This window comes from Sphaerodactylus townsendi, linkage group LG09 (genome assembly GCF_021028975.2).
Source record: "Sphaerodactylus townsendi isolate TG3544 linkage group LG09, MPM_Stown_v2.3, whole genome shotgun sequence".
Lineage (NCBI taxonomy): Eukaryota > Metazoa > Chordata > Lepidosauria > Squamata > Sphaerodactylidae > Sphaerodactylus > Sphaerodactylus townsendi.
This window is the reverse complement of record NC_059433.1, coordinates 35,552,947-35,579,439: the sequence shown is the minus strand read 5'-3', so window position 1 is coordinate 35,579,439 and position 26,493 is coordinate 35,552,947. Positions and strand designations below refer to the sequence as shown.

The following is a 26,493-nucleotide window of genomic DNA, read 5'->3' as shown; positions in this document are numbered from 1 at the left end:
TGTGAAGGGGGGTGGGGGTGGGGGTGGGTGTTCCTGGTGCGTGAGGACGGGAGGCCAGTGAGTGAACGTGAATAAGCCGAGGAGCCCCAAGGGGGAAGCGCCGCGTGAGGCTCCGCACTCTCAGCCGGGCTGCAGGCGCTTGTGGCTGTGGGCTGCGGCCGGCGGGAGCGGCCTCGCTTCCCCCCTCACGCCCCTGCGAAGACGGGGCGGGGGGTGAAGAAGAAGGAGGAGGCGGGCGAAACTGCAACGCCAAGAGCAGGGAGGAGGAGGAGGAGGAGGAAGCGGCGGCGGCAGAGAACGACCGACCAGAAGGCAGCCCGGCAGAGGCGGAGCCGGCGCTCGAGCCCGGCCGGCCTGGTCCTCACACAGCACGGCCACTGCTGCCACCGCCATCAGTAGGAGCAGCGCGCGGTAAGTCCGACTTTAGGCCGATATTGGACCGGTCTTAAAGCCCTGGCGGTGGGCGGTGGAGGAATCCAAGCTCTGGTCGAGAGTAGGGAGCCAGCCGGGCCTGGAGCGAGGGAGGCAGCGGCGGCCTCCAGTGGGCAAGTCTTCCGCTCGGCCTGCCGCGGCCCCGGGTCCGCCGCCGCCGCTCAGCCGCACTCTCCTGCCTTTTGTTCCTCTCTGCTGCTTGCATTCCCGGCCGGGGCCTGTGGAGAGCGAGAGACGGGAGTGCGGCCTGCTATAATAGAGGAGGGGGGAAAGATAGCCCAGAGGGGGTTCGTCTCCCCACTTTTAAAGCCCCCAAGAAGAGAGTGAGGTCGCATCCCTCCCTCCCAGCTTCACAACCCTAAGCCTGGGGCCATAATGGAAGGGGGCAGAGTGTGTGCTCCAGGGTCGTGGGGAGTGCAGTCACCCCTAGCGACTGTAGGTGGATTGGGTTCTCTTTGCAGTTTAAGGGCATCTGAAAGTGTCTGGGTTATTAACTTCGCAATAGGGTTACGCCTTCCTTCTAACACCCCCCCCCCCTTTCAGATTCTTCCTCACCCCCCTCATCTTATTTCATATAATCGAACCCAAGCTGTTGTTTTGGTTGTTTCTTTATAGTTGTGTGTGTGTGTGTGTTTAAATATCGAATTTATAGTTCCAAATTCTCTGTATAGTTTTTTTTAGACTCTTTTCAGCAAGAGGAAGAGTATACATACTAGGAGGAGGGGGGAAAATGAGGAACATAGGCTCTGAATTACTCTGGCGTATATAAGTTATCACCCTATTCTGATCCCTTTTCTTCCTAACCATGTAAGAAACAATAAAGTAAGACAATTGCTTTGGTCTAGAGGCTGGCCTCTATTTCACAACTAAATGCCTCATGTAGCGCACATTAATGCAGCATAGGCATATCATTTTCTCATCTTGAAAAGTATCCTTCACTTTTACTAGCTGACTAGACAGTGGTTGTCCTCTTGGTTCCAAAGTGCAGGAAATGCAAAACAGATACATCTTCCTTACTAAACAGACTTCAGCTTGTGTAGGAGTATGTAGACTTTCGAGTTTTATGAAACTTCCTGAGCAGTGGTCAGACCAGTGGAAGATACAGTGTGCAGCATCACATTGCCAGCCTAGCTAAACTAATTTTTTCATACTATCTAATTTTCATCAATGATGCATCACTCATGAAAAGAATGAGGGGATGTCAAAGCTGTGAACAGGCCACTGATTTAAGTGGGCAAGCCAGATGGTATAATATGATCTAAAAATGTGATATACTTTGTAAATTGTTTCTTGTATCTTTTATTTTTTACAAAATCGTTAATCAGTATCCCAAACAAGTTTTGTGGTTCCTTCAGATTGAGACCCTAAAGCCCGCAGTTCAGGCGTCCTATAAACCCATAATTTAATTAAACAAACTGTGGTTAGTGTAATTGTCTGGATGCAGCCACTTCACTAAGTATGGTTAGTTGTGATCCGTCAAAGCAGGATCTGAACTCAGGATGTGAAGTTGACTTGTAAACCACAGTTTTCCATGATGAATGAACACAGTTATTGACTCAGTTCACACTTTAACACAAAATTGTGGTTTATTATGACCACTGTTACTTTGTTAACTAAAATTTGGCTCACAGTGATCATTCAGATACAGTTTACCTTGACAAATGTTGGTTGCACCACCATCACTCTTGTCTCTGCTTCTTCCACAAAGATCCTGTTTGCATCCCAACTTGAAGAATGAGGGAACAAGCCAGATGCTCCCGTTCATTCTCTGGTCAAACCATGGTTAAGACTAACTGCGGCTGATAAACCAAACTAAAATTTTACATCTTGGTTTGACATAGCCTAACTGTAGCTAGTGGAAGGAGCCATGTTTATTTGATCTTGTGAAGTATAGTTAGTTTAATTAACACACAGTTTTGCACAGTGTCTGAACTGAGTCTGTAACTAACTTCAGCTGAATCAGTGATACATACTTTCCAGTGAAGTATTTAGTTGCTGATTCTAGGTAAAAGTAAACTTGAATAAGTACTTTATATACTCAGTTCTACTGGGGGATTACAGCTGCAAAATTGTTCATACAGAGTGTAACATCTGAATTTGAATTAATTTAACACAACATTTCAAAATTAGCATGGCTTGAGGGGGAAATTTTTTCTTTTGTGATAAAAATTTTAAAGAAAATCATTATAGTTTTTAAGATCTATAATATTCTTAACCTTCAACACATCAGCTATTAATAAATAAGTAATCAATAATTGCTTGACAATTTAAACAGATATCCTGGATAAGTTTATTCATATCCCACCTCACATTCTTCAGTGTTATGACAGAAATTATCAGTAGAGACATTTGTTTAAAGTTCAGCATTACTATAACCTTCAAAGGAGATTTAGATGGGAATATGATTAACCAGTAATTGTTTGGGTGCTGAACTCCTGACAAAACACAGCTTATACTGAATTTTTATCACCTCAGCAGAGAAGCCATATATACCCATATATACCACTCTTAAGGTCATTTCGAGTTTTATATTAGAAAATCATATTTATTCATAGATCTATAACAGCATTAGCCCAGACCCAGTACTAGCTGTAAAGTATATAGGAACAGAGATTTAGGAAGATACACTTGTAGATTTGTTACCTGTTTGCCTTTTTTCATTTGTTTTAAACTTAAGAAGAAAGGTATGTCTTCCAGCACATAAGAGGAGGAGAGCATAGCTGAAACTGAATGTTAAGCATCCTTCCTAAGATGTTAATGATGCTGATGCAAAGGAAGAGATAGAATAGTCAACTGTTTAACAGGATTCCCATCTCAACACATTAAAAGTGTGTATGCAGTGCTTCTGCTCAATTTCCTTTACAAAATAAGCACCTGAGCCCTTTTGAAGGTGCCATCCTGCAAATTGGTCACACCCACACTTACCTGTATGCAAACTTTCCAGACTGTAACCCTGACTGTATATGGCAATGATGGCAAACCTTTTCGAGACCGAGTGCCCAAATGGCAATCCAAGACCCACTTATTTATTGCAAAGTGCCAACACGGCAATTTAACCTGAATACTGAGGTTTTAGTTTAGAAAAAATGGTTGGCTCAGAGGCGTGCGTTACTTGGGAGTAAACTTGGTGGTAGTTGGTGGCTTTGCTTTGAAGCAACTGTGCAACTCTTCCAACCGGTGAATCATGACTAGGAGGCTTTACTCAGAAGCCAGCCCCATTGCCAGCAACCGAGCTTACTCCCAGGTAAAGGATCGCACTTTAGTTCTTCGCCTGAAAATCAGCAGCGCTTAACAGGGTTACCTACACTGCTTCCCCAAAACTAGGTCTTACGTTTAATGCTAATAATCGAGCTCAGTGGCCCAGGCCAGCCTAGATGTGTGTGGGGGGGGTGGGGACGACTCTGTTTGCGCGTGCCCACAGAGAGGACACCTGAGTGTCACTTCTGGCACCCGTGCCATAGATTCGCCACCACTGGTACATGGCATCCTCCTGAAGAGGCCAAGAAGGCTTCCACACTACAATCCTTTTTCAAAATGTGCAAATTGGAACTATTTAGAAGGGTATTTTTATTAAAAAAATTTTTTACAAGTTTTTATTCATTGTAATGCTTGTTAACATTTTCTGCTTTTTATTGTTTATGGTTTTTATTGAATTCTTGGTTTAATATTTGTCATCTGCTTTTAAGTCTGTGAGAAAAAGATTATGAATGAAGTAAACAAATCTCTCAGACTTCTTAAGATGATGGGCAGGGGGGAATCTTTCAGCTCATCAGTGTTGTTTATACCAGATACGAAAGGATTTAGAATGGGGAGGTGAGAGCTGGCTCCCAGGGTGGGGTGGGAGAAAGAGCATAATCAAATTGTCGTCCCCCCCCATATCTTTTGAACATGATCCAGAACTCAACTGATAACCAGTGCAGCTGGTGTAATACTGGTGCTATTTGTTCCCCTCACTGGTGTCCTAGTGAGGAGCCTTGCCACTGCATTCTGAACCAACCTTAATTTCCAGGTGATTCTAAAAGGTAGGCCTGCGTACAGCAAGTTGCAGTAATTTATCCTGATGGTGACCCTCAATAGTATTGATTGTAAAATTCAGCTTGTAGTATTTAAAATTTGCACTTGAAGCACTATATACTGAGCTCAGTGGGGGTTATTCCTAGCTATATCCACTGTCTAGTATACTGTGGCTAAAGCATGATGTAGACGTTAAAAATGAAGAACCAGGTTTGATTCCATAATCTAATCTATAGAACCAGGTTTGATTCCCTTCTCTTCTGCATGAGCGGCAGACTCTAATCTGGATAACTGGGTTTGTTTCATACACATGAAGCCTGCTGGGTGACCTTCAGCCAGTCACAGTTCTCTTAGAATTCTGTCAGCTCCATGGTCCTATCAAAGTGCATGTTATAGGGCAGTGATGGCAAACCTTTTTGAGACCGAGTGCCCAAACTGCAACCCAAAACCCACTTATTTATCACAAAGTGCCAACGCGGGAATTTAACCTGAATACTGAGGTTTTAGTTAGAAAAAATGGTTGGTGCTGAGGCATGCGTTACTCGGGAGTAAGCTTGGTGGTAGTTGTTGGCTTTGCTTTGAAGCAACCATGCAAGTCTTCGAACAGGTGAATCACGACCCTAGGAGAGTTTACTCATAAGCAAGTCACATTGCCAGCAACTGAGCTTACTCCCAGGTAAAGGATCGCGCTTTAGTTCTTTGAATGAAAATCAGTGGGATTTAACAGCGCTTAACAGGGTTACCTATACTGCTTCCCCAAAACTAGGTCTTAGGTTTAATGCTAGTAATCGAGCCCAGCGGCCCAGGCCAGCCTAGATGTGTGTGTGTGTGTGTGGGGGATTTCCCCCCCCCACATGATGAACTCTGTTTGTGCATGCCCACAGAGAGGGTTCTGAGTGCCACCTCTGGCACCTGTGCCATAGGTTCGCCATCACTGTTGTAGGGGAATGGGAAAAGCATGTATAAGCTGCTTTGAGCCTCCCTACTGTAGAGCAAAGTGGGATATAAAACTTCTTCACGTTTTTTAGAGTATATAATACACGTACATACAGTCTATAAGGAAGACATTATTTTTGATTGCAGAAACTATATCTGATTAACCATAATTGTATGGCTTCTCATGTCACTTCAGGAAATAGAGGAAACATAAGGCATATTTTGTTTGTTGTTCACTAAGCAGTTCAATTGAAGTATGTAATATATTACATTTATGGTAACATCAAGCAGTAAAGACACCTTAACAGGAAACACAGTTGATGTCATGTTAGTGACTTTAGGTGACAATTTACTTGTGCTTCTTTTCTAACAGAAGTATGGAATCAAGTCTGGTCTAGATTTTAAAATGGAATATTCATTAACCATGTTTAAGTACAGCTGATATGTCATTCACCAAGTATATGCCTGTGATCTTGTAGCAGTTAAGACCATGATGTTATTCATGTCTTGTTTCTTTCAAGCATTGGGAGAAAGATGCAAATTAAAGTACTTTATGGTTAAGAACATTGGCTGATGACAGGTGTGGGTCTTTTAAAAGTAGTAGTGGATCTGGTCAGCAGTTGCTTAACAATGGCTGTAATTTTCAGTTAAGCCAGTGTGAGAGTGCCAGCAACATTAGCTCCAACATTGACTTGCTCCTGTATGAACAAAAACTCTAGTCCCTTTCTCAGGTGTACAACAATTGAACTTCCAATTGCCATCTCTTCTCTTGACGTCTCTTATTGTTGAACAAGTCGCTGAGGAGAAATAATTGCTGTCCATCCTGGAGGAGAAAAGGAAGGCTAACAAATACATTGATAGCAAGCAGTTTAATTTATGTCTATCTGAATCTTAATTTGTCATTTGATTATTTTATAGTTTATCACTGACAGTGTGAATCAGAACTACTTCTTTGTTCTTAAAAGCAGTGCTTAATAGTGGTCGAAGTATTACTTTAATAGGATGCATTGATCATATATTTATAGCTGCATATGTATTTCTATTGGAATTTCACTTTATAGGGAAAACCTCCCCAGGAATAATCTCCCCTTAGTGAACAAACAGCTGTAGTGTGCGTTCAAGGTTGCTTTTCACTATTTGTGAAAGTATTAATGGACTAGTAATAATTTTTTATAGCGAGTCTATCAGATGCGTGATGCCTACGGTTGTAGAGTGAAATGAAATCTACAGCTGTGATACATCACCACATGCACAGTGTCACTTCTTTAGACAGTGTTAATTAAATCAGAGTAACTTCCATATTATGGTTTAAATGATACAGAGGCATCCATTTTGTGGGGAGCAGTGTCTTGCCTGATGCCATCTTTGACTCATGTGCCTTCGTGATACTCCTGATGGGAAGAGGGCTCCGACTTCTAATAGAACTGGTCTGTAATTTGGCTGTTCTTTTGGACCCAGACCTGCTCTTGGATAAGCAACAGACAACTGAGGCCAGGAGTGCCTTTTACCAGCTTTGACTGGTTAGTAAACTATAGCCTTTTGTAGGTAGAAAAGATCTGTGGTACATACTCTGATTGGATCTAGCTTAGATGCATTTTCAGGACCAGAATCTGGAAAACTAAGTCAAACTGAGGTAACAAGATGTGGTTCTAGGTGTACTGGGGAATTTAATAGTTAATGAGGTCTAAACTTGCTAATACTGAGAGGGAAAGTGACCTTGGGTAATGGATACCCAATCAATGAAAATGTCAACCCAGTGTGCTGCAGCAGTGAAAAAGGAAAACACTATGCTTGGGATTTTTAGGAAGGGGACTAAAAATAAAACAGCCAATATTATAATGCCTCTATATAGATCTGTGGTACAGCTTCATTTAGAATACTATTCACAGTTCTGGTCAGTGTACCCCCCTCCCCCAAAAAAGTGCATTGCAGAACTGGAAAAAGTACAGAAGAAGCCAACTAAAATGATTCAGAGGGGTACCAAACTAGGGGGTATATCATAGAGGTTTATAAAAGTATGTATGGGGTAGAGTGAACAAATACGGTAGCTATGTTGGCTTTAATATCACAACTAGATTTGAGTTCAGAAGCACCTTAGAGACCAACAAGATTTTCATGGTATGATCTTTCAAGTGTCAGAGCTGCTTTTGTCAGAGAGAACTTTTCCTCCCGCTCTCAGTTCCTGGAGGATACCTAATGAAGTTGATGGGCAGTAGATTCAGGATGGATAAAAGAAAGTACTTCTTGAAATGTGGAGTTTGTAGCCAGTGTACTTAGTGATTGCCACAGGCATAGGTGTCTTTAAAAAACGGGGTTAGATTCATGGAGGATAGATCTATCAGAGGCCACTAGCCATGGTAAATTCCATGTACAGAGGTAGTAAAGTTCTGAATGCCAGTGCTAGGAGGCATCATGTGGAGAAGACCTCAATCTCTATGGTCTGTTGTTGGCCTTCTGGAGTGACTGGTTGGTCCCTATGTGAAATAGAATTCTGGACTATAGACCACTGCCCAGATCCAGCAGGGCTAAGGCTACATAGAAGTCTAACAGTTCAATTATCTGCGGATACTATGTATCTGAGAAACATTGGGTTGGAATTTTTCTGGTACTCTCAAAAGGTGAGGTGAGATAGATTAGAAAATGTGCTTCTAAACATTTATTCAATGGTAAAGGACATAAATAAAAGGTTTTCAGTATTTTATGCAGTTGGTTTCATTTTCTGAATTGGTCAAGTAATTGTGATCAAGAACTGCGTTCTAAGTATCCGTGTTTTGCCCTGTTGTTGCTTTTTTAGTATGGGATGTGATAGAGATTTCTGTAATCACTGTATTTTCCATAATAAGTTATACATTGTTACTATTTCAAAACCTAACAAAGTAAAAATGATTAATAATTGAGGATTATTGGATATGCTTTATCTGAGACAATCTGGAGCACAGTTTGGGAGGCTGTTTGCGGGTACCCATGCCAATTGCCTTTCCTTGGCAGAGCTGGCTTAATCTGCCATTTTACCAAGATTCCACTTTACTATCTTTTCTCAGAAACGAGAGCACCTCATTATGCAGAAGCTGTCTTTCTCCATAATGTTCTAATGATGTCTGGCTAGATATCACAAGGGGATGTGAGCAAGTGTGATTCTTGCTGATTTGGGGTGTACAGAAACTGAAAAGAGGTGATCTAGTACATTCTGCTGATAGGGAACAAAAACAGTTCCTGTAGTTTAGGGAGTAGTGGTCCTTCTGTGTCAGATTGTGGCAGTTCTACCTATGGACTAAGTGCTCTAGCCTGCCGTTCAACTCAGAAGTAGCTTCTAGATTATGGATTGTAAATGTGTTAAGAATATCACAAGAATTTAACTGGATAGTATTAATATGACTACTTCCTGTTTAGATGGCTTGTTGGCATAGTTGCAAAAATAAAAAGATGCTGTTCTAGATACTCATTATTTGTATATTTTATGAGATAATATTGAAAATATTCCTTCTTTCAAATAAAGGCAACATTCAATGATGCAGATTTTCTGGAAGAAACTGAATTGGGGGAAAATGTCAGTTCTCTATCATTGATTTAGCATGTCTGTTTTTATATTTAGTAAGAATTTTGGAAGGCATCATGTTAATTTTAAGTCTCAATACCAGCAAATATTTGAACTGAAATATTTGATTAGGAAAAAATAAATCAAGTGCAGTTGAAATACCTTCAAAAATCAAAGCTTTGTGTAGAAATTTTTCTTATTGAAAAAGTACTTGTAAAAAATCTAAGACATTATTTTCATGTACATACCTTACATTGTTCAAATTTAGGGGGGAGGGAATACATCAAGAACTACTGACACAGTAATTTTGTATGCCCAAACAACTGTGCCTGCCTGATATGTTGACTTACCCATTACAGATGAATTTTAATTCTTCCACAGAGGTCACTGGGACACCTCAGTTTTACTGTTACTTTCTATGGCATCACTTTTCAAAGTTCCATATTAGATTGACTGTGTGGGTTAAATCAAAACCAAAGCTAAAATCCTTATTTGTAGGCATTCTCTTAGTGGAACAGATATGGTAGTCATCATTCAGGTGAATTCATAACTCCATTTTTATTTAATTTCATTTAATTTGTTGTTTTATCCTTCCTTTCCTTCATGTACAGATTAATTAAACATCTATGCAGTCTTTCAAGCAAATGTATTTTCTAACATAATTCTTAAGGATTATAAACTGAGGAACATTAATGACAACTCTGAAACTCCCAGAGTTGCTAAATATTGTATTGACAATGGCTGCATCCATTTATTGTTTTTCATTTTAAGAACTATGAAATTTTTTCCATGGAAAGATTAGGCACCAGAATATTATTCATTTTAGAAAAAAAGTTCATGTCATTCATATGTCTGGTAATATCTGTATAAAGTAATGAAAAAGCAAAATTTTGTAAATTTTTATGAATATCTGGTGATATTTTTATAAAGCAGTGGAAAAGCAAAAATGTGTACATTTTTATGAAAGTTTGAAGTGCATGCTTACAAATTAAGAAAATTTAATTAAAAATAGTTTTTCAACTAATACATTGAAAATTAGCAAACAATCATGATACCCAGTATTCTGAAATCTAATCTGATAATGGCTCAGTAGTAATTTGAAACTGGCTTTTAGAACACCGTGTGGAATGTGTAATTAAAAACACAAATAACAAGCCTTGTCACTAAGTGTCAAATGCAGTTGTACCCACTCACGCCTACTTTCATTCTGATATATGATTGCCATCCTCACATCCTTTAAGAAACTTGTAATTTTCTTTCTGATGCATGGCAGCCTTTAAAAAACCTGATCCGCAACCATTAAACTACTTTGGGTTTCTGTTGGAAAGAAAAGTGGTGTATAATTTTTTTTAAAAAAAAACCCAGATTTACAGCCCAATCCAGAGGGAGGGCTGAACCTACCTGTGGAGCTGGTTACCCCTCAGTCCTGTTGCTGCAGAAGCCGGAGGTCCCACCTGAGGTGGAGTTGCGCTGGCATCTGAAAGGGATGCAGGCTGGGGGGTGGGTGGGCTGGGGTGCTCCCAGGGGTGGAGCCTGGCTACTGGTCAAATTGGCACCTCTATGGCATAAGTCTATTGGCCTCAATGGAGGGGTTTCCAGAGGCCGAGAGGGTTTATGCTGTTTTCCCCGTCCCCATGCCTTTTGAAAGCCCTCCATGGTTTGGATTGGGCTGTAAATGTATTTGTTTCATGTTTGTCATTCTACAGAATACTGAGCAGTTTCATTTTCAAGCTTTTAAAAACAGGTTTGAAAATAGAATTTAAAAAATGAAAACAGCTTGTAATTTTTTCAGGTATTCTCAAAATACCAAGTTAAATGTACATTAGGACAAATTTGCTTTTCATCATACTTATTCATCCCAAGGGGTGCTAACTATATGTTATAAGAATAGTCTTTGAAACAAAGCTATGCCCTTTTTTAGAACCATTCTACACATGTAAGCAACTCTCTATTTTATAAAGCTGGTAAAACCTGACTTGCCACTATTTGTTAGGATTTGCTCTGTTCAACTTTTGCTCCTTAAAGCTTGCCTGTGTGCCAAAGGTCATTTAGTTTAAAAGATGATGGGACTATTCTAAAACACGTTTCTTTACTGTCATAATCAACTTTACTTTCACTGCTTACATAAGTTTCTTGATTAATGACTGATTTAAGCTGCTGGCCAAGAAGAAAAACATTCTTTGGGAGCTGAGTGCTGGACAAGATATGGCTAGAGGTAATATTGATCTATGGGAGATGGAAGTATGAAGAAAATCCTTCTCTCTCAGTTGCTTTTGCAGTTCACATGGTCTTCTTCTGAAGCTGCTTTTTTGTGTGAAAAAGCATCAGTGTGTTTGTGTGCGAGTGTGTATGTGTGGTAAAGTTTGTGTAAGAGAAAGAAAGAGAAAATGCCATGTTTATGTGATTTTCATCATGTCGCAGCTGACTTTAATGGATGCCAGCAAGAGGCTTTCAAGAAGCAGAGGTGGTTTGCCATTGCCTTCCTCTGTGAAATCTTCATTTGGGACTCTCCCTTTTAAGTACCAATCTTGCCTAACTTCCAAGATCAGATGATCTGATTATGTCATGCTGCCTTCATTCACAGAAAATGCCATAGAACATCACATTTTTTTTTGTTAATCAAGTTTTCAAGAATGAAAGATGGATTGTTATTGAATACACATGTTCATGCTACCTGTTACATGATATAAAAAAAAGAGTCTGTTGATTTGGACATATCTGAAAGTTTCATTATTGTGAGAGCGTTTCACAGTAATCTTTATGTGTGCTTTACCTTACACAAATAAGCCATAATTTTCCTGATTTTTAATGTGTAATTTGGATTATATAACTTGTATCATGCTGTAGAGAACCTCATTTTAAGCTAGGCAAACAGGTAACATAGCTTCTAATATATGTTTTCCTTATTGCTATTTTTGTGAAGAGCTGATTGTTAATTTAGCTCTCATATTCTGCTTAAATATAATGGGGGAAGAGATCCACCTTTAAAGATGCAGATCAGATTTCCCTATTTTTCTTATAAGGTTTCCTTTCTGGTCACTACGGTTAGGAGAGTTATCAGCTCTATGGATTGACTCTCCATTTGCCAAGTTCCATTTTGATAAAGTATTCCTATGCCCTAGTTTAGAATTTAGACCTAAGGTGCTGTCCCAATTCCATATGTCCGACATTACACTTCCTGTATTTTTTACTGAATCCCCAGACCCAAGGTGAACAATCACTCCATACACTTCATGTCCGAAGGGCACGCCTTTGCTATTGAAGTTGTACAAATTCATTTCAACCAGATGTTAATTTATTTGTTTGCATTAAGGGTCCTAAGAAGGGCAACACTGTTTCTTCTCAAACCATTTCTAGTTTCTGTCATTAGATTAGCATATAGTAAAGCTGAAGTGGATTCTCCAGTTCAAGTCAAGGCTCATTTACCAGGGTTCAAGAATCTTCAGCAGAAGACACTCGATGAATGACAGTTACAATTTAGTGCAGCTGTTTATCCCAGAGTAATGAATTCACAGTGCCATTTTAAGCAGATCGGCACCCTCCTGGGGTGTGTTACGATAAGAAGGGGGAAAATGTCTTTCCTTGCTGGGAAACTCCCTTAGACCAAGGATTATCTGGAAAGTACTTGGTGACCTGCTGCCACCACTCAGGGCCTCCTGAGAACCTCTCGACTGACCCACTGAGAAGGTAATCTTCCAGCGCAGTACTAGAGCAGTAACAAAATAACTTATATCCAACCTGGTAGCATTCTTGGTGTCCAGCATGTGGGAGAAGAGATTAAGAAAAATATCCAAGAGAAATAAATTGTATTAAGTGAAGGCAAAAGAAGAGAAATCCAAAACAGACTTCAGCAGACTTAGAAGAGTGTAACTTCGTTAACAGTTTTCTGCATGCAAATCCCACTGAGTACATTTTCATCTGATTCTTAGTTGACCAGCTTTTTAGCTTGTAATTTGTTGACTCAAGTTGTTATAACATTGTCTGTATGCTTAGGAACTGCAGCTTTCATTCCAGCATAGGAATAAATTGTTTCATATTCAGTAGGGATTTGGTGTACAAGTTCTAGTATTTAACAATTCAGAAATGTTTCATACATTTCATACATGAAAGACTTTTTTAAAAAATCCTGTCAGTTTTATGCCTGGTTGCAAAATGACTCTTGCTTTATAAAAAGGGTTCATGGTTACTGTTTGTGCTGACAGAGTACTGCAGATTTTCCATTTCAATATATACATATATCCTGAGTGCTGTGAGTGGAGTTGAATGCTTCAGAAGTTTTGATTGTGTGTGATGTCTGTCAGTTGCTTGAATGCTTGAAAAGATGAATGAGAAGTACTCAGAACTTTTATTCTTACCAAGCATATTTAACATATGTCTACCAAGCACGTTCAGCTTGCATACGTTAATGCATACACTCCTGCTCATTCCACCCTCTTTGTTGCTTTCCTTTATGTTACAAAGTATATTGTATCCTCCTTATTGCAGCTAGTGTTCTTGCACTTTGCAAAGTGAATTATACCTAGATAGGGCTACATTAATAGTAATAATGCTTAAATAAATAAATGCATATCAACCCTTTCTCTAGTTGACCAGTTTGGGATTGCTTTACCTGTACCTTTGTCAATCCAATAGCAGAACAATCATAGTTATTTTCTGGGCATATTTTTATTGGTTCACTGATAGAAAGGGTGTAATTAGGACCTTCACATTAAATTGTCAAGCTTAAATACTAAATCAGCAGCAGACTGTTGCAAAGCCAAAGTCAAAGCCAATTAAAATAAGTGAGAGTCTTCTAATTGAAATCAGTGGCTTTGAATCAGAGCTCTAATTGATTAAATTAATGATATTGTCTGTTCAAATAAACAGTCTGGAACTCTGAAGAATATACAGGGTTGCTGTGCAGGTAGTTCCATACTAACAGTAAGGTTCTGAGAGAAAATTTGGAGCAGTAATGTGAACTGTGTTCAGATATTTCATATTAGGTTGTTTGAGAATTTCACTGTCAAGAGTTTTGAAATCAGTTTAGTAGTAACTTTTAAAAATTGTTTTTTTCTGCAAAATAAATTGCACTGCAATCTTTTGGAAGCCAATCCTAAACAGACTTACAGCCTTCTAAGCCATTGACCTTAATGGACATATACCCTTTTAACTCTGTTTAGGTTTTCCTCAGAGAGGATTTGGGCACAGGATTCAGCAGTAGGTTTTAAGGCTACATCTTAAATCTCAGAAATTCAGTGCAAGTAGTAGAAATTTTGGGACATCTTATTCAATCACTATTTGCATATATTAAATCCTGCTGAGTGTGTCCCACTGTATTGCAGATAAGTCTTTCCTTGATTAAAAAAGTTTTTTTTTAAACCTTGATAAAAAAAATAAACTGACCACAGTCTGCATGATTGTTTGGGGAGAGGCAAAAATACAGTTACCACTTTAGTCCTCAGTCAAAGATTCTGTTTGATCATAGCTTCTGCTTTCCTAGTCTTTACCAACCGTATAATAGCAGTCATTTTACTTGTAATGCTTCGACTATTGAATTAAAATACCTTACGCTGTATAGCAGTGGAATTAAAATAACTACGCTGTATAACAACTTTTAAACAAATCCCCCCCCCCCCCCGGGGGCCGGTAAGACTGCCGTTACAGAAGGGTAAATTTACCAGAGTGTTGTCTACATTTTATAGTGATGGGACAAAAATGTTAACTGTTTGAAATTATGACTTAAGTAGGGTTGCCATCCTCCTGGTGGGGCAAAGAGATCTCCTGGAATTGCACTTCATTTCCCTGACTGCTGTGCTGAGATCAGTTCACCTAGGGCAGTGGTGGCGAACCTATGGCACACCAGATGTTCATGGACTGGCAGGGACTGATGGGAATTGTAGTCCATGAGCATCTGGAGTGCCATAGGTTCACCACTACAGACCCAGGGAAAGTGAATATGCAGTTGTTTCAGTTCAACTAAAACGTTCCATAGAAGACAACTCTCTACATTCAGGAGTGCAGTTTTAGTAGGGGCTGGCTAGAACCAACCCTTTGTGCTTCCATTGCAAATTGCTGAGAGATGTGACAATAAAATCACTGATGAAAATATGGGCATCCAGAAGTTTCTAAACACAGTTACTTCTGGAAACTTACTAGAAATGTTTAGGATTTGTCAAGCTCTGATATCTACATATAGAGAGAAGTACAGCATATGTAATGGTTGTTTGTTTTGCTTACATTCTTCTCCAGTTGCTATACACTTTAGAACTGCAGCATTGTTGGAATATATACTTGTAATACAGTAGTCACATAGGTGGCCTTGCTAAGAAAAATGAAAATTGTTGCATTTACAGGTTTCATTTTGAGATTTCTCTAGATACTAAGAGCTGGGTAAAGATATGTTGAATATTCATACCACTACTTAATGAACTGCCAACATTAGTGGTACATAAGCAAGTCAGAGTTAGTGCAGCATAAATGAAAACAAAGTGTGCTTGAGCTTTTGTACATATATTTGTAAATAGATTAATTGACACCTAAGAATTTCTGTATCTTGCTCTCAATACTTTTTTAAAAAAATTTCACCTTGTAAATATTCCTAACTTACATAGGTGTTGCTGCTAGCTGTGTGTAGTTCACTTACTTTGTTAACATTTGTGGTACAGGCACTATTGCTTGTTGGAAATCCAGAGTACACTGATAATAGTATGATAGTGTATGTAGTTGGTTGCTTTTTACAGTGTTAATCCTTCACCATATACCAACTAAATGCTTGTCAGTATGATGAGCTCATTTTTTTTCTTTCCTGAACACAATGGGTTTTTATTAACTTGTGTGTCCAAATTAATGAGGGTCACAAGTGTAAAAAAATGAGCTGCAACTTCAGTTTCTTTCCTGTCTCCCTACATTTGACCAGTTTGCCTTCTATTTCCTGTTCAGGACTAACTATAATTTGCTATATCATATGAATAAGAGAACTATAGTTCGTTCTTGATCCAAATAGTGGGTTGCCCGGATGCAGTGCCAAGGCTGCACCTGCCTGCCACTTCCAAGGGGGCTTTTGAGTGGTGTGGGGAGGCTAAAAACACAAACAAGCCTCCATTCTGCTGGAAAGTCTCCCCTGGGGCTTAAGTCCGAAGCCCTGGCAATGTGGGCAATGGCCAGGAGGAAGCCTTTTAGTGTAGCCACCTCCTCCTTCTATGCTCCCGGGCCACCCCAGCTATGGGGTGTTCATTGTTCAGAACCTGATTCCACTACCAGGGAGGGCCACAGCAACTGTGCAGGTTAATTCCCCACCCTTTGGATGGGACAGTTAGTTATACATCTCTTAAGTATCTTCCTTTTCATAGAACATGCCTTATATGTTATTTATTTTTTCTTTTACAGGAGATGGGTCTTGAAGTAAAGTGAGATTGGACATGGCACATCAATGAAGCAGTTTCTGTACTATATGTTTTAGGGACAGAACTCCAAAAGTGTCAAGCAGCTAGACTTGTTCTGCTTCATGATGAAGAAAATTAGTCTGAAGACCATTCGTAAGTCTTTTAATTTAAATAAAAGCAAGGATGATAGTGACTTCGTTGTGGTTACGCAGCCATCACTAAGTGATTTTGGAAAAGATGACTCCTTGTTTGGTAGCTGCTATGGTAAAGATTTGGCTAGCTGTGACATCAACAGCGAAGATGAAAAAGGTGGCAAAAACCGCTCAAAGAGCGAAAGTTTAATGGGTACTTTAAAACGAAGACTTTCGGCAAAACAGAAACAGAAGGGCAAAGGCAGCACACCTTCTGTTAGCTCTGCTGATGACGACACATTTTCTTCCTCATCTGCTCCAATAAACTTCAAAGATGTGAGGGCTCAAAGACCTCTTCGATCCACATCCCTCCGTAATCACCATTATAGTCCAACTCCATGGCCCCTCCGTCCAACAAATTCAGAAGAGACGTGCATAAAAATGGAGGTGAAAGTAAAGGCCTTGGTTCACTCCTCAAATCCAAGCCCTGCACTGAATGGTGTTCGCAAAGATTTCCATGACTTGCAGTCAGAAAGTGTGTTCCAGGAACAAAACAATGCATTAAAAAGTACAGAATCTCAGAATGGAGACTTGCATCTTCATATTGATGAACATGTGCCTGTAGTTATTGGACTTATGCCTCAGGACTACATTCAGTATACTGTGCCTTTAGATGAGGGAATGTATCCTTTGGAAGGATCACGAAGTTACTGTTTGGATAGTTCTTCACCCATGGAGGTTTCAACAGTCTCCTCTCAAATGGGTGGGAGTGCATTTCATGAAGAAGAGGGGACAGTGGGTCAAGATGTAGTAGTTGCTCCAGATATCTTTGTGGACCAGGCAGTGAGTGGCTTGTTGATTGGTACCACAGGAGTCGTGTTGCAAAGTCCAAGAGCTAATCACAGTGATGTTCCTCCACTCTCTCCATTGCTACCTCCAATACAGAATACTCAAATCCAAAGGAACTATAATGGCCTAAGTGGCACAGATGTCCATGTGGCTGAAAGTATGCGCTGTCATTTGAATTTTGACCCTAACACCGCACCTGGAGTTGCAAGAGTTTATGATTCTGTACAAAACAGTGGCCCTATGGTTGTAACTAGCCTCACAGAAGAACTGAAAAAACTTGCAAAACAAGGATGGTACTGGGGCCCTATTACACGATGGGAAGCAGAAGGCAAGCTGGCCAATGTACCCGATGGTTCATTTCTTGTACGAGACAGCTCTGATGATCGCTATCTTTTAAGTCTGAGCTTTCGGTCCCATGGTAAAACTCTTCATACTAGAATTGAACATTCAAATGGTAGATTTAGCTTTTATGAACAACCGGATGTGGAGGGACATACTTCTATAGTTGATCTAATTGAACATTCAATCAGGGACTCTGAAAATGGAGCGTTTTGCTACTCAAGGTCTCGATTGCCTGGATCTACAACATACCCAGTCAGACTGACCAATCCAGTGTCTCGGTTTATGCAGGTGCGCTCTCTCCAGTATCTGTGCCGCTTTGTTATACGTCAGTATACCAGAATAGATCTGATTCAAAAACTGCCGTTGCCAAACAAAATGAAGGATTATTTACAAGAGAAGCACTACTGAAGGCTATGGGAACCTTGCATCTTGCACTTTGGGAACAAAATATTAAAGGAGAGATACTGAAAAATCGTTTACAAACTTTAATTGCTATCATTTGCTGCCATAATTTCATTTTTTGCGCATAAAGAAGGGTAATCCATTTTTATTTGTTTAAATGGGTGATCTGGGTTTTTTAAAAGACGATCTCAAGATTTTTTTTAAAGAGTTAAATAATTTTCACTCAGTTTGCAAAATAATCACAATGTGAATTATAAAAAGTTTCTTAAATTCCCCATCTCCTTTGCTGCTAATCCACTGTGATTTTTATGAATTCAAAGCACATTTCATGTGTTTTCAACCATAAGTTAAAGTTGAAACTTGATGAAATATATTTTGTCAACTTCAAATGGCCTGTTTTTTTTTAAATTAAAAGTGTGTGGATAAAACATGCTGGTATTAGGAATTTAGATGAATGCTAAAAATGGTTTCCCAGTATCCTAATCAAAACCCATGAATTTAACTGTGGGCTGAAGGAAATGTGAGATACAAGACAGTTATGCAACGTAATCTTTCTAAAGCCTCCTTTCTACTAAACAGTTTCAAAGACTGTAGATATTATTTTGCTTTCTGTTCATTTTTAACTATTTTATTTTTTCCTAGTTTTAAAAATGGCCTTTTAAAACAGTGTTGGAAAAATAGAGAATTGACATTTTCATGTTAGTATTTTGCATGCTAGACAAAGGCTAAATGTAAATTAAGACAATTGGTAAAAATGATTTCTTATAGAGACTATAATTTGGATTAAGCTTGGTAACACAGAAAACAAAATGAAAGCTTTTCAACTTTCAACAATGGGAACTTATGCCCTTTACTGTGTAGTACTACGGAATTTTCATATGATCTAGCCAAGGTAAGCATTCATGTTCAATTGATATAATTGGGAGTGCTTCTCCCATTAAACTCAGTGGAACTTAGAAATTCTTCACTTTACATTTTTAAATATTTTTCTTTGCATCTTTTAGTAATCATTTTAATATATGGAGCTGCAAAGAATTATCCCTAATGATGCTTTTAAAAAACTTTGTATGCTTTAAAATTAGGGATGGGTTGATTGCATTGTAGCAAAATCACCATAGGAAATGTTTTCTCGTGTTACCAATTTTCATTCCTATATTACTCACATTTGAAAAAAAAAGGAAATTTAGTTCCATTTGAAGTATATGTATACCTGGCACACGAAAATCCATTAGAAGCTTCTCCAGTATGAACCATTAGGCTTTCCACAGACAGGGGTGATTGTGTATCTTTTATTTCAGTGAGGTTTATACTGGAAATGTTTCAAATTGATTTTTCCCATTAGAAATCAGAAGGGCTATTGTAAGGGCCATTTCATACACTGGCCCTAATTGTATGTTAGTTGTGCTTAAGTCCCTTGAAATTAACAGGACATTAGTGATTACTAAGTTAGTGATGACTAATTTAAGCACCATTTATTACAATGGGACTAGAGTGCAACAGTTTTTCTAGATTGAGGCCATTATGATTTGTGTTTTTTGGGAGTTGTTTCCATGCTAAAAGTTGTATTGGGGGTGAACTACTTCAGGATTGCTCTTGTGATTCAAAATATTCTGAAAAGGAAGATGAACTCTGAACATTCTGAAGGAATTGTTCAAGTTGGGGGTTTGATTTTTTAGGTTCCAAAATTTACGTTGTGCCATTTTCATCTTTCTTACCTTATTTTTGCTGTTTAAAATATATGGTAAATATTTGCCATATTTTTCATTTCCCCAACTAACCCATTTGGATGGGGTTGTTTTTTTTTGTTCCTTTAAATTCAGTTCATTCAAGGTTGATGAAATTTGAAAAAAGTCTTCATGTCTGGATAATTTTATCTTTCTTGTTCTACCTAGCCTTTTTGTCTCTGAATGAGTTTGTAATATTAAGTCCAGTGTTGCTGCAAAGTGCTGCAATGGCACTACATCCTGGGTTGCCTGAATCAATATGCTAAACTTCTATTTTTAAAAAAATTATTTTTAGATCATAGTGTTTAAAAAGAATATTGGAGGCAGAGCATGTCTGTTGCTGCAGGAGATGCAGGCGGAAGTGTCTCACCCAGTTAAAATTAATTTTGAAACAAAAAAGATGGAGATGTATTCTTAAATTTCTGAGCAAGATATATAAGTGTATGTGTGCATCATTTGTTGACTCTGCTATTCTGATATTTATGCAAACTATTTACTTTTTGATTTCCCTCCTCCCAAAGTAAGACTACAGATTTTATACATAAAAGGCACAATAATATATACTATGGTACAGTGTTTTAAGTCTGTCTGAGAGGAAAAAGAAAATCATTTTTATACAATAGGAGACATACTTTGGAATAAAACCCTTGTACTGTAATTTTCTTGAAAAAATTCTCCCCCCAAGAACAGAAAAGGGCAGTGTGGTTGGGGAGAAAAACCTTATAGAAGTAACATGTATTATGGCAAAGATATAAAGTCAAAATTATTCCAGTGTTCAGTAATTCTAAATAATGATTAGGGGTTCCTTGTATATTACATTTTTTCCATAAGTTAAAAAAATAGATATCCAGTATTCCTGTCGTATCGGTGTGCTGAGATAGTTGACAATGGGTTGGCATTCTGCATTTCTGCTTGTCTCTTATGAGCAATTGTTAACATCAGTAACACCAGTAGATACCAGTACACCAGCTGAATATAAGTTTTCTTGGAATGGTTGTCCAGTCCTTGCACTATTCAGCCCAACATTTTCCTTCCTCCCTTTCAGTGATAGCAAAATGCTGCAGGAACATCTGCTCTTCCTACTGCACAACTTGACAGAAGAAATATGCCTGATGAGACCAACATGTGACCATGTCATGTGCCCCAGGAAAGCAAGAAATTTTTCTTTTGTTTCCTGAGTAACTTCCTTACAGCCAGTGCCTCCTTGTCTCAGCCAGTGCTGTAACAGCCAGTGCCAAGCATTCACCCTTAACTACCCCACAAACCAACAGTGGCAAATGAAAGTAGCAGCATGCTACTGCTGCCTACGTTGGAGCTGACAAAACACTTTGGGTATAAATGCTCCAACTCTACCCAGAGCAGATGTTTTCTCCTTTGCTGGTGGTAACTTTCTAGCATTGCTCAGTTGGTAGATGATTGCAGCTATGCTGCAGAAATGCTTCCTGTTGCATTTGCTCTGAACATCCTTGAGAGAAGTGGCTAGTTTAAAAGGAGACAGGAAAACCAAGGAAATGTAGCCCAGCCCAGTTTGCTTAGTCATCTGATTTTAAACCTTTGGCAAACCTTAGCCCAATTCACATGTTACAGTGAACTCATGTATATCCTGCATGTAAATGCATACATCTGTTGGTAAGAAAGAGCCAATACATGCTCAATGCAGCTGAAACCAGATTTGTATCTGGATAAATGTGTGTTCAACTATACATGCATTGCATGTAACATGAGAATTAATCACTTTTTAAAAAAGCAAGTGGACACTGTACAGAGTCCTTCCTGACTCTGTTGCTTGAATGTTGTGAAAAGTTCATTTTGTTGCCATACTTTTGTTCAGTTTGTTGCCATACTGATATCTATTATACTCAATCACAGTTTCTGAATATGTGATGGCAATGCAGACAGAAAAGAAATCAGGCAATACTGCAGTATTGTGAAGTGCTGGAAAGTGGATTTCCTTCCCTGAATTGCTTGTTGCCAGAAGACCTCTTTATATAAGCTGTTAATGGAGTCATACTGTAATAACATTTAACATAGATTCACCCTTAACTACAAGAAAACAGTATAAAAAAAGAGACACCCTCATCAAATTAAGAATAAACTTAATCAGTTCAGCTGAAGAGTATGTCCTGTAACTTTATGGAGGTGGTTTACTTAAGTTGTATTATCACTCTGTGAACAAATCCCATTGATTACATGTTCAGGTTTTGTGCTAGCAGAACAGACTTTTAGCAAGCAGAAGGAGCACAATTTAAAGAACCTTAAGATTAGTTAAATACTTATAATTTTATCAAATTAACTGCCATGTCTGTGCTAGCATAATTTATTTAATAAACACATTTGTACAACATTACTTTGTACAACATTTAAATTTGGTTTTTGGAGAAATGTGGGATATAAATATTTCAAATAAATTCAGTAAACGAAATCACAGGAAATGCTACTGTAGAACATCTCATTGAAATACAGTGGTATGAAATTAGCCTTTTACAAAATGAACAGTAAAACAGAACAAAAAAGGTGGTTGTTTTAAGGCCTTTGAGTTATATTCAGCAAACAAATAATAGTAAGCCTGTAAACATTATACTTGAGGGTGTCCATTTTTTAAAAAGTGTGTGAAAATAGACATCAGCAGGTAGGAACAGGGGATTGATACATCTGCATACTATGTGTTCACTGTACAATCCAAGCCAGTGGTAGCTGAGCTTTCTAGTTACCAAGATAAGTTTTGGTTAAATTTCTAGAAGAATTGTCTCCTTTCCCCTATCTTAGGATATTTACATTAGACTACAGCTGTGCAGGAGCTACTGCTCACCGTGTATTGCTATATTGCTCCTTCTTTTAAGTGGATAGGTTGACCCATAATCTAAATATTTTCTATTTCACCTTAATAATAAAAATGAGATTTCTTATCGCCTTTATGGCAAAAGAATTTTCATAACTATTACAGAGCTTTTTCTTCTACTTTTAACAGGATATGAAAACTAGTATGTGAACCAGACATTTTCAAATTGGATCACTGAAATAGAAATTATTTGCTTTTTAATTAGACCTAACAGTTACTGTATTATCAATATATTCTAGTACCAATTCTGATATATACAGTGTATTGGCAACCAGCAACTTTCCATTTTCCATCCTCCACCTGCAGAAAACCAATGCTGGCAAATGTCTGAAGGTGTGGATAACATCTTTATTTGCCACCACTGGCTTTAAATCTCTTGTATAACCTTAGCATCAAGTCTTTCTTATTTTTCTTGTTCCTTATTTTTCAAGTCTCCCCTCACCCCGGCTTCATTTCTATGCATTCTTTTCATTTCTGCACTTTATTCCAGCAAATATACAGAAACATACAGACATACTTATTGAATAAATGTCCATCCAGGTCCCATATTTATACAAAGTTTGCTAAAGCCACTTGAGAATCCAAGAAATTTTTCTCACAATTATAGACTGTGGACAAAATGTCATATAAGGTGCAGCGTAATGGTTGTTGCATTTCCAAGGATCATAGTTTGGCAGCTTGAAATGAGTTGTTGATGCCATTCCCTATCTCTGAGAAATAAACTAGGCTTTCAGTCCAATTTTTGATGTGTAAAAACAAAATTTTCCTGTGTGGAAATCCTACTTACACCTCTTAGAACTGGGAAGTAAAAAGTGGCAGCCACGAGGCATCATCTGTAGCTCCATCACTGGGCACCAAGATAAGGGCTGTCTTTCACAGAGGCTGTTTCCGCACGGCCGTCAAGGCGCCTCCACGCCGGCAAGAATTCTGCCAGCGTGGAGGCGGAGGCCGTTCGCATGCAAGCATGCGGGCGGCCTCCGGAGAGGGGGTCGGAGGACAGCGTGGGCGGGGCTTCGACGGCCAGCAGGCCGACGACGGGGACAAGGTGAGTGGGACGGGGAAGGGAAACAGCGTGTTCCCGGCGGTGCTGTTCACACCGCGCCGCCGGGAACACGCTGTCGGGGGAAAAACAACCTTTAAAGGGTTGTTTTTCAGGGCGGCGTCAGGGAGGGGGAGCGACGCCAGCAGCACCACCTGTGCGAATGGCTCCCTGGGGATGGCGTTTATCCCGTCCCCAGGGCGCCATTAAAGGGCCGTGCGGAAACGGCCAGAATTGTGACTGTCAGTTGGTGAGAAGGAAGGAAAGACAAGGATTAAATTGCCAGTCACAGCTTCTGGCCTTCAATAGTTAAATGGAAAACAAAGTTTTGGCAAATGTGGCAATTCATAGGGAGTTTGAAGCATCTCCCCAAACTAGATATGGGGTAAGCTTGTCCAGATTTGCTAAAACATGGAAAGGTGCTGAAACGAGAATATCTCTAAGGCTCATTCCGCACATGCAGAATAATGCACTTTTAAACTGCTTTCAGTGCTCTTTGAAGCTGTGCGGAATAGCAAAATCCACTTGCAAATAGTTGCATTATTTTGCGTTTGTGGAAGGAGCCTAATATTCTTGCTTATTTCTTGTTGGCATTTGCTTGTCACAAAAAAACAAGTCTAGCAAACCCACAGTCGTTGTTTTGTTTCTTTTTTTTTTTTTTAAAGCCGCCCCAGGTATCTTTAGTATTCATGTCAAGGTGCTTTTCACCATTTGAACTCTTACTGCTGAACTTCGCAAAACATGCAGATTTTCTTATAAATGCATTTCTTAATGTGTAAATACTGGAACTATAAATGAAACCAAAATACCAGCAATATATTGACTGTGAATTTCCAGCAAGGAAGGGTCTTCAGATACATAACTGAAATTCTAAGCTAAAATATGGTTACATCAGCAATTGCTACTATTATGTCTTTTAAATACTTAAAAAAATACAAACACATTGTTTAACTAAAGTGGGATAATTCTTAAAATGACAAAATACTGTAGAGTTTGCTGTATTTGGAAAATGGTTCAAACTCTCTATGCCAATACTTGGGGGCGGGGGATTCTTATAGAATTTTCTATTGTTACATATTGGGTTAAAGAATTTTTATAGTGGTGATGGAGTGCCATGAAATTAATACTTAAAATCCAGATTGCTGTAGTTTACACTTTTCTGTATGTTTCCAACTGAGTGTGCGCTATTTGTACTAAGCACACAACAAAATGAATTATCCAAAGTCCATTGATTTTAAATGTGTTTTGGTTTGTTAAAAAAAGATTATGGTAATTTCTTGCACATTTTTTGAAAAAAAATTGTATAAGGATTTATGTATCTTCTTCTAGATACAGTATGTAAATAAAAATTTCATTCACAAAAGGATATGTGGTATGAATTTTTGAGAAACATTGGTAACTATCCAATAAGATTCAAGGGACAGGTTGGTATTTGTATTCTCCAAAAAGTATTTTAAAAATATCATTGGTCATTTCTGTATTTTCTTTGTTCAGGGCATTTTTTCTGCATTTCTTGTAAATGGAAAAATATCTCATTCAGTGGATTTAGAACTTTACACATATCCATATTTAGCTTAGGCAGGAATGGGTATGGGCAAGAACTAGTACAAAACACTAGAGCTAAGCAACTGTTGCAGGAATGTCTGAACATCTGGCAGTAGTAAGCTAAAACCAAATGTACAGTTTGGTGGGTTTCTCTTGAACAGTTTTAAGCTAATCTGAGGTGCCCACACATACACCAGAAGAACCCCTTGGTTGTAATGTTAATTGGCTGGATGGCAAATGCAATGTTGCAGCGAGCACTGAAGTATGCAATGCAATTCTGTTTGATTGTGTTGTGTGTGATCATATTCATACCACATTCCTTCAAATCTTAAAAGTTATGAAGAGGTGTTGGGCAAGCAATGCCTTTTAACCCTGTGTGTTGGCAGAGGGTTTCTTCCCTCCACTCCGTAAATTGCAATTTCCACAGTTTTTCTTCAAATCAATAGATCTAGAAATATAAAAATAAAATGCAAAATTCAGCCCATAAGCTTCCGGGATTCAAACAAGCTGCAACTTACCCACCCTATGATTGTTTTAAAGCAAACCTTACTTGAGGCTAAAGGCTAAGCAAATTGTATTTGACCAACCCAAGAATCTGATTTGAAAGTTATTAATTGCTTTCCAAAGTTTATAGGATTAGCTTTATTCAAATGTTTTGGACAAATCTTGGTTTGTGACTACTGCCTTTCCTTTTGTGCTGTAAATGAGAAGACTTCTTGATTCAGATCCAGTTCTTTTATTTTGTCCAAATCAAGTGAACCAGTTGAGTGTAGATTGTTTTCTTGTCAGCAAATCAGGATTCTAACCTATGATTGAACTGTAGTTTATAATACTGGCTTGTTAACAAAGGAATAAGCCACCATTCATCTTTTCACCCAATGCAGATGTCAGTGTGATTGCCCCAATATGAGAAGTACCGTAATAATGGAGAATATTGGGTTTTGATGCCTGGTATTTTAAACAGTTAAGATATAACTGTTTCTTTTGGTACATTTATTGCTGAAGATCATAACACTTGAACAATTTACTGATATATCAGATGTACTCATACTCAGCTACCTGTTATTTGGGGAAAAAATGAATGAGAAAAATGCATCATCAAAGGTTTTTATGACAGGAATCAACTAGCTGTTGCGGGTTTTCCGGACTGTGTGGCTGTGGTTTTGCTCCAAATGTTTTGCCCTCATCTATGGCTGGCATCTTCAGACACATGTCACGGTCAGATGTGTTTCCGTGGTGAAAAATATTAAAATATAAAGCTTTAGGCTTCTTTGATACCTTATCCTGTGCCTTTGTATACATATTAGAAAATGAAGAAAACATGTTTTGATAGTTGATAGCCTA

The 26,493-nt window shown here is 38.7% G+C and overlaps 1 protein-coding gene across 1 annotated transcript; it reads left to right on the top strand.

Annotated features, from left to right (window-relative positions):
* The first annotated feature begins 137 nt into the window (after window positions 1-137).
* On the top strand, window positions 138-23,564 carry SOCS6 (suppressor of cytokine signaling 6). Its single transcript, XM_048508000.1, has 2 exons — window positions 138-411; window positions 16,283-23,564. The coding sequence occupies exon 2, from the start codon at window positions 16,401-16,403 to the stop codon at window positions 18,006-18,008; it is 1,608 nt and encodes a 535-aa protein (XP_048363957.1). The 5' UTR covers window positions 138-411; window positions 16,283-16,400; the 3' UTR covers window positions 18,009-23,564.
* Window positions 23,565-26,493: the final 2,929 nt, after the last annotated feature.

Excerpts from the sequence above, each read along its gene's own strand:
- SOCS6 (XM_048508000.1), top strand. The coding sequence starts at position 16,401 with ATGATGAAGAAAATTAGTCTGAAGACCATTCGTAAGTCTTTTAATTTA.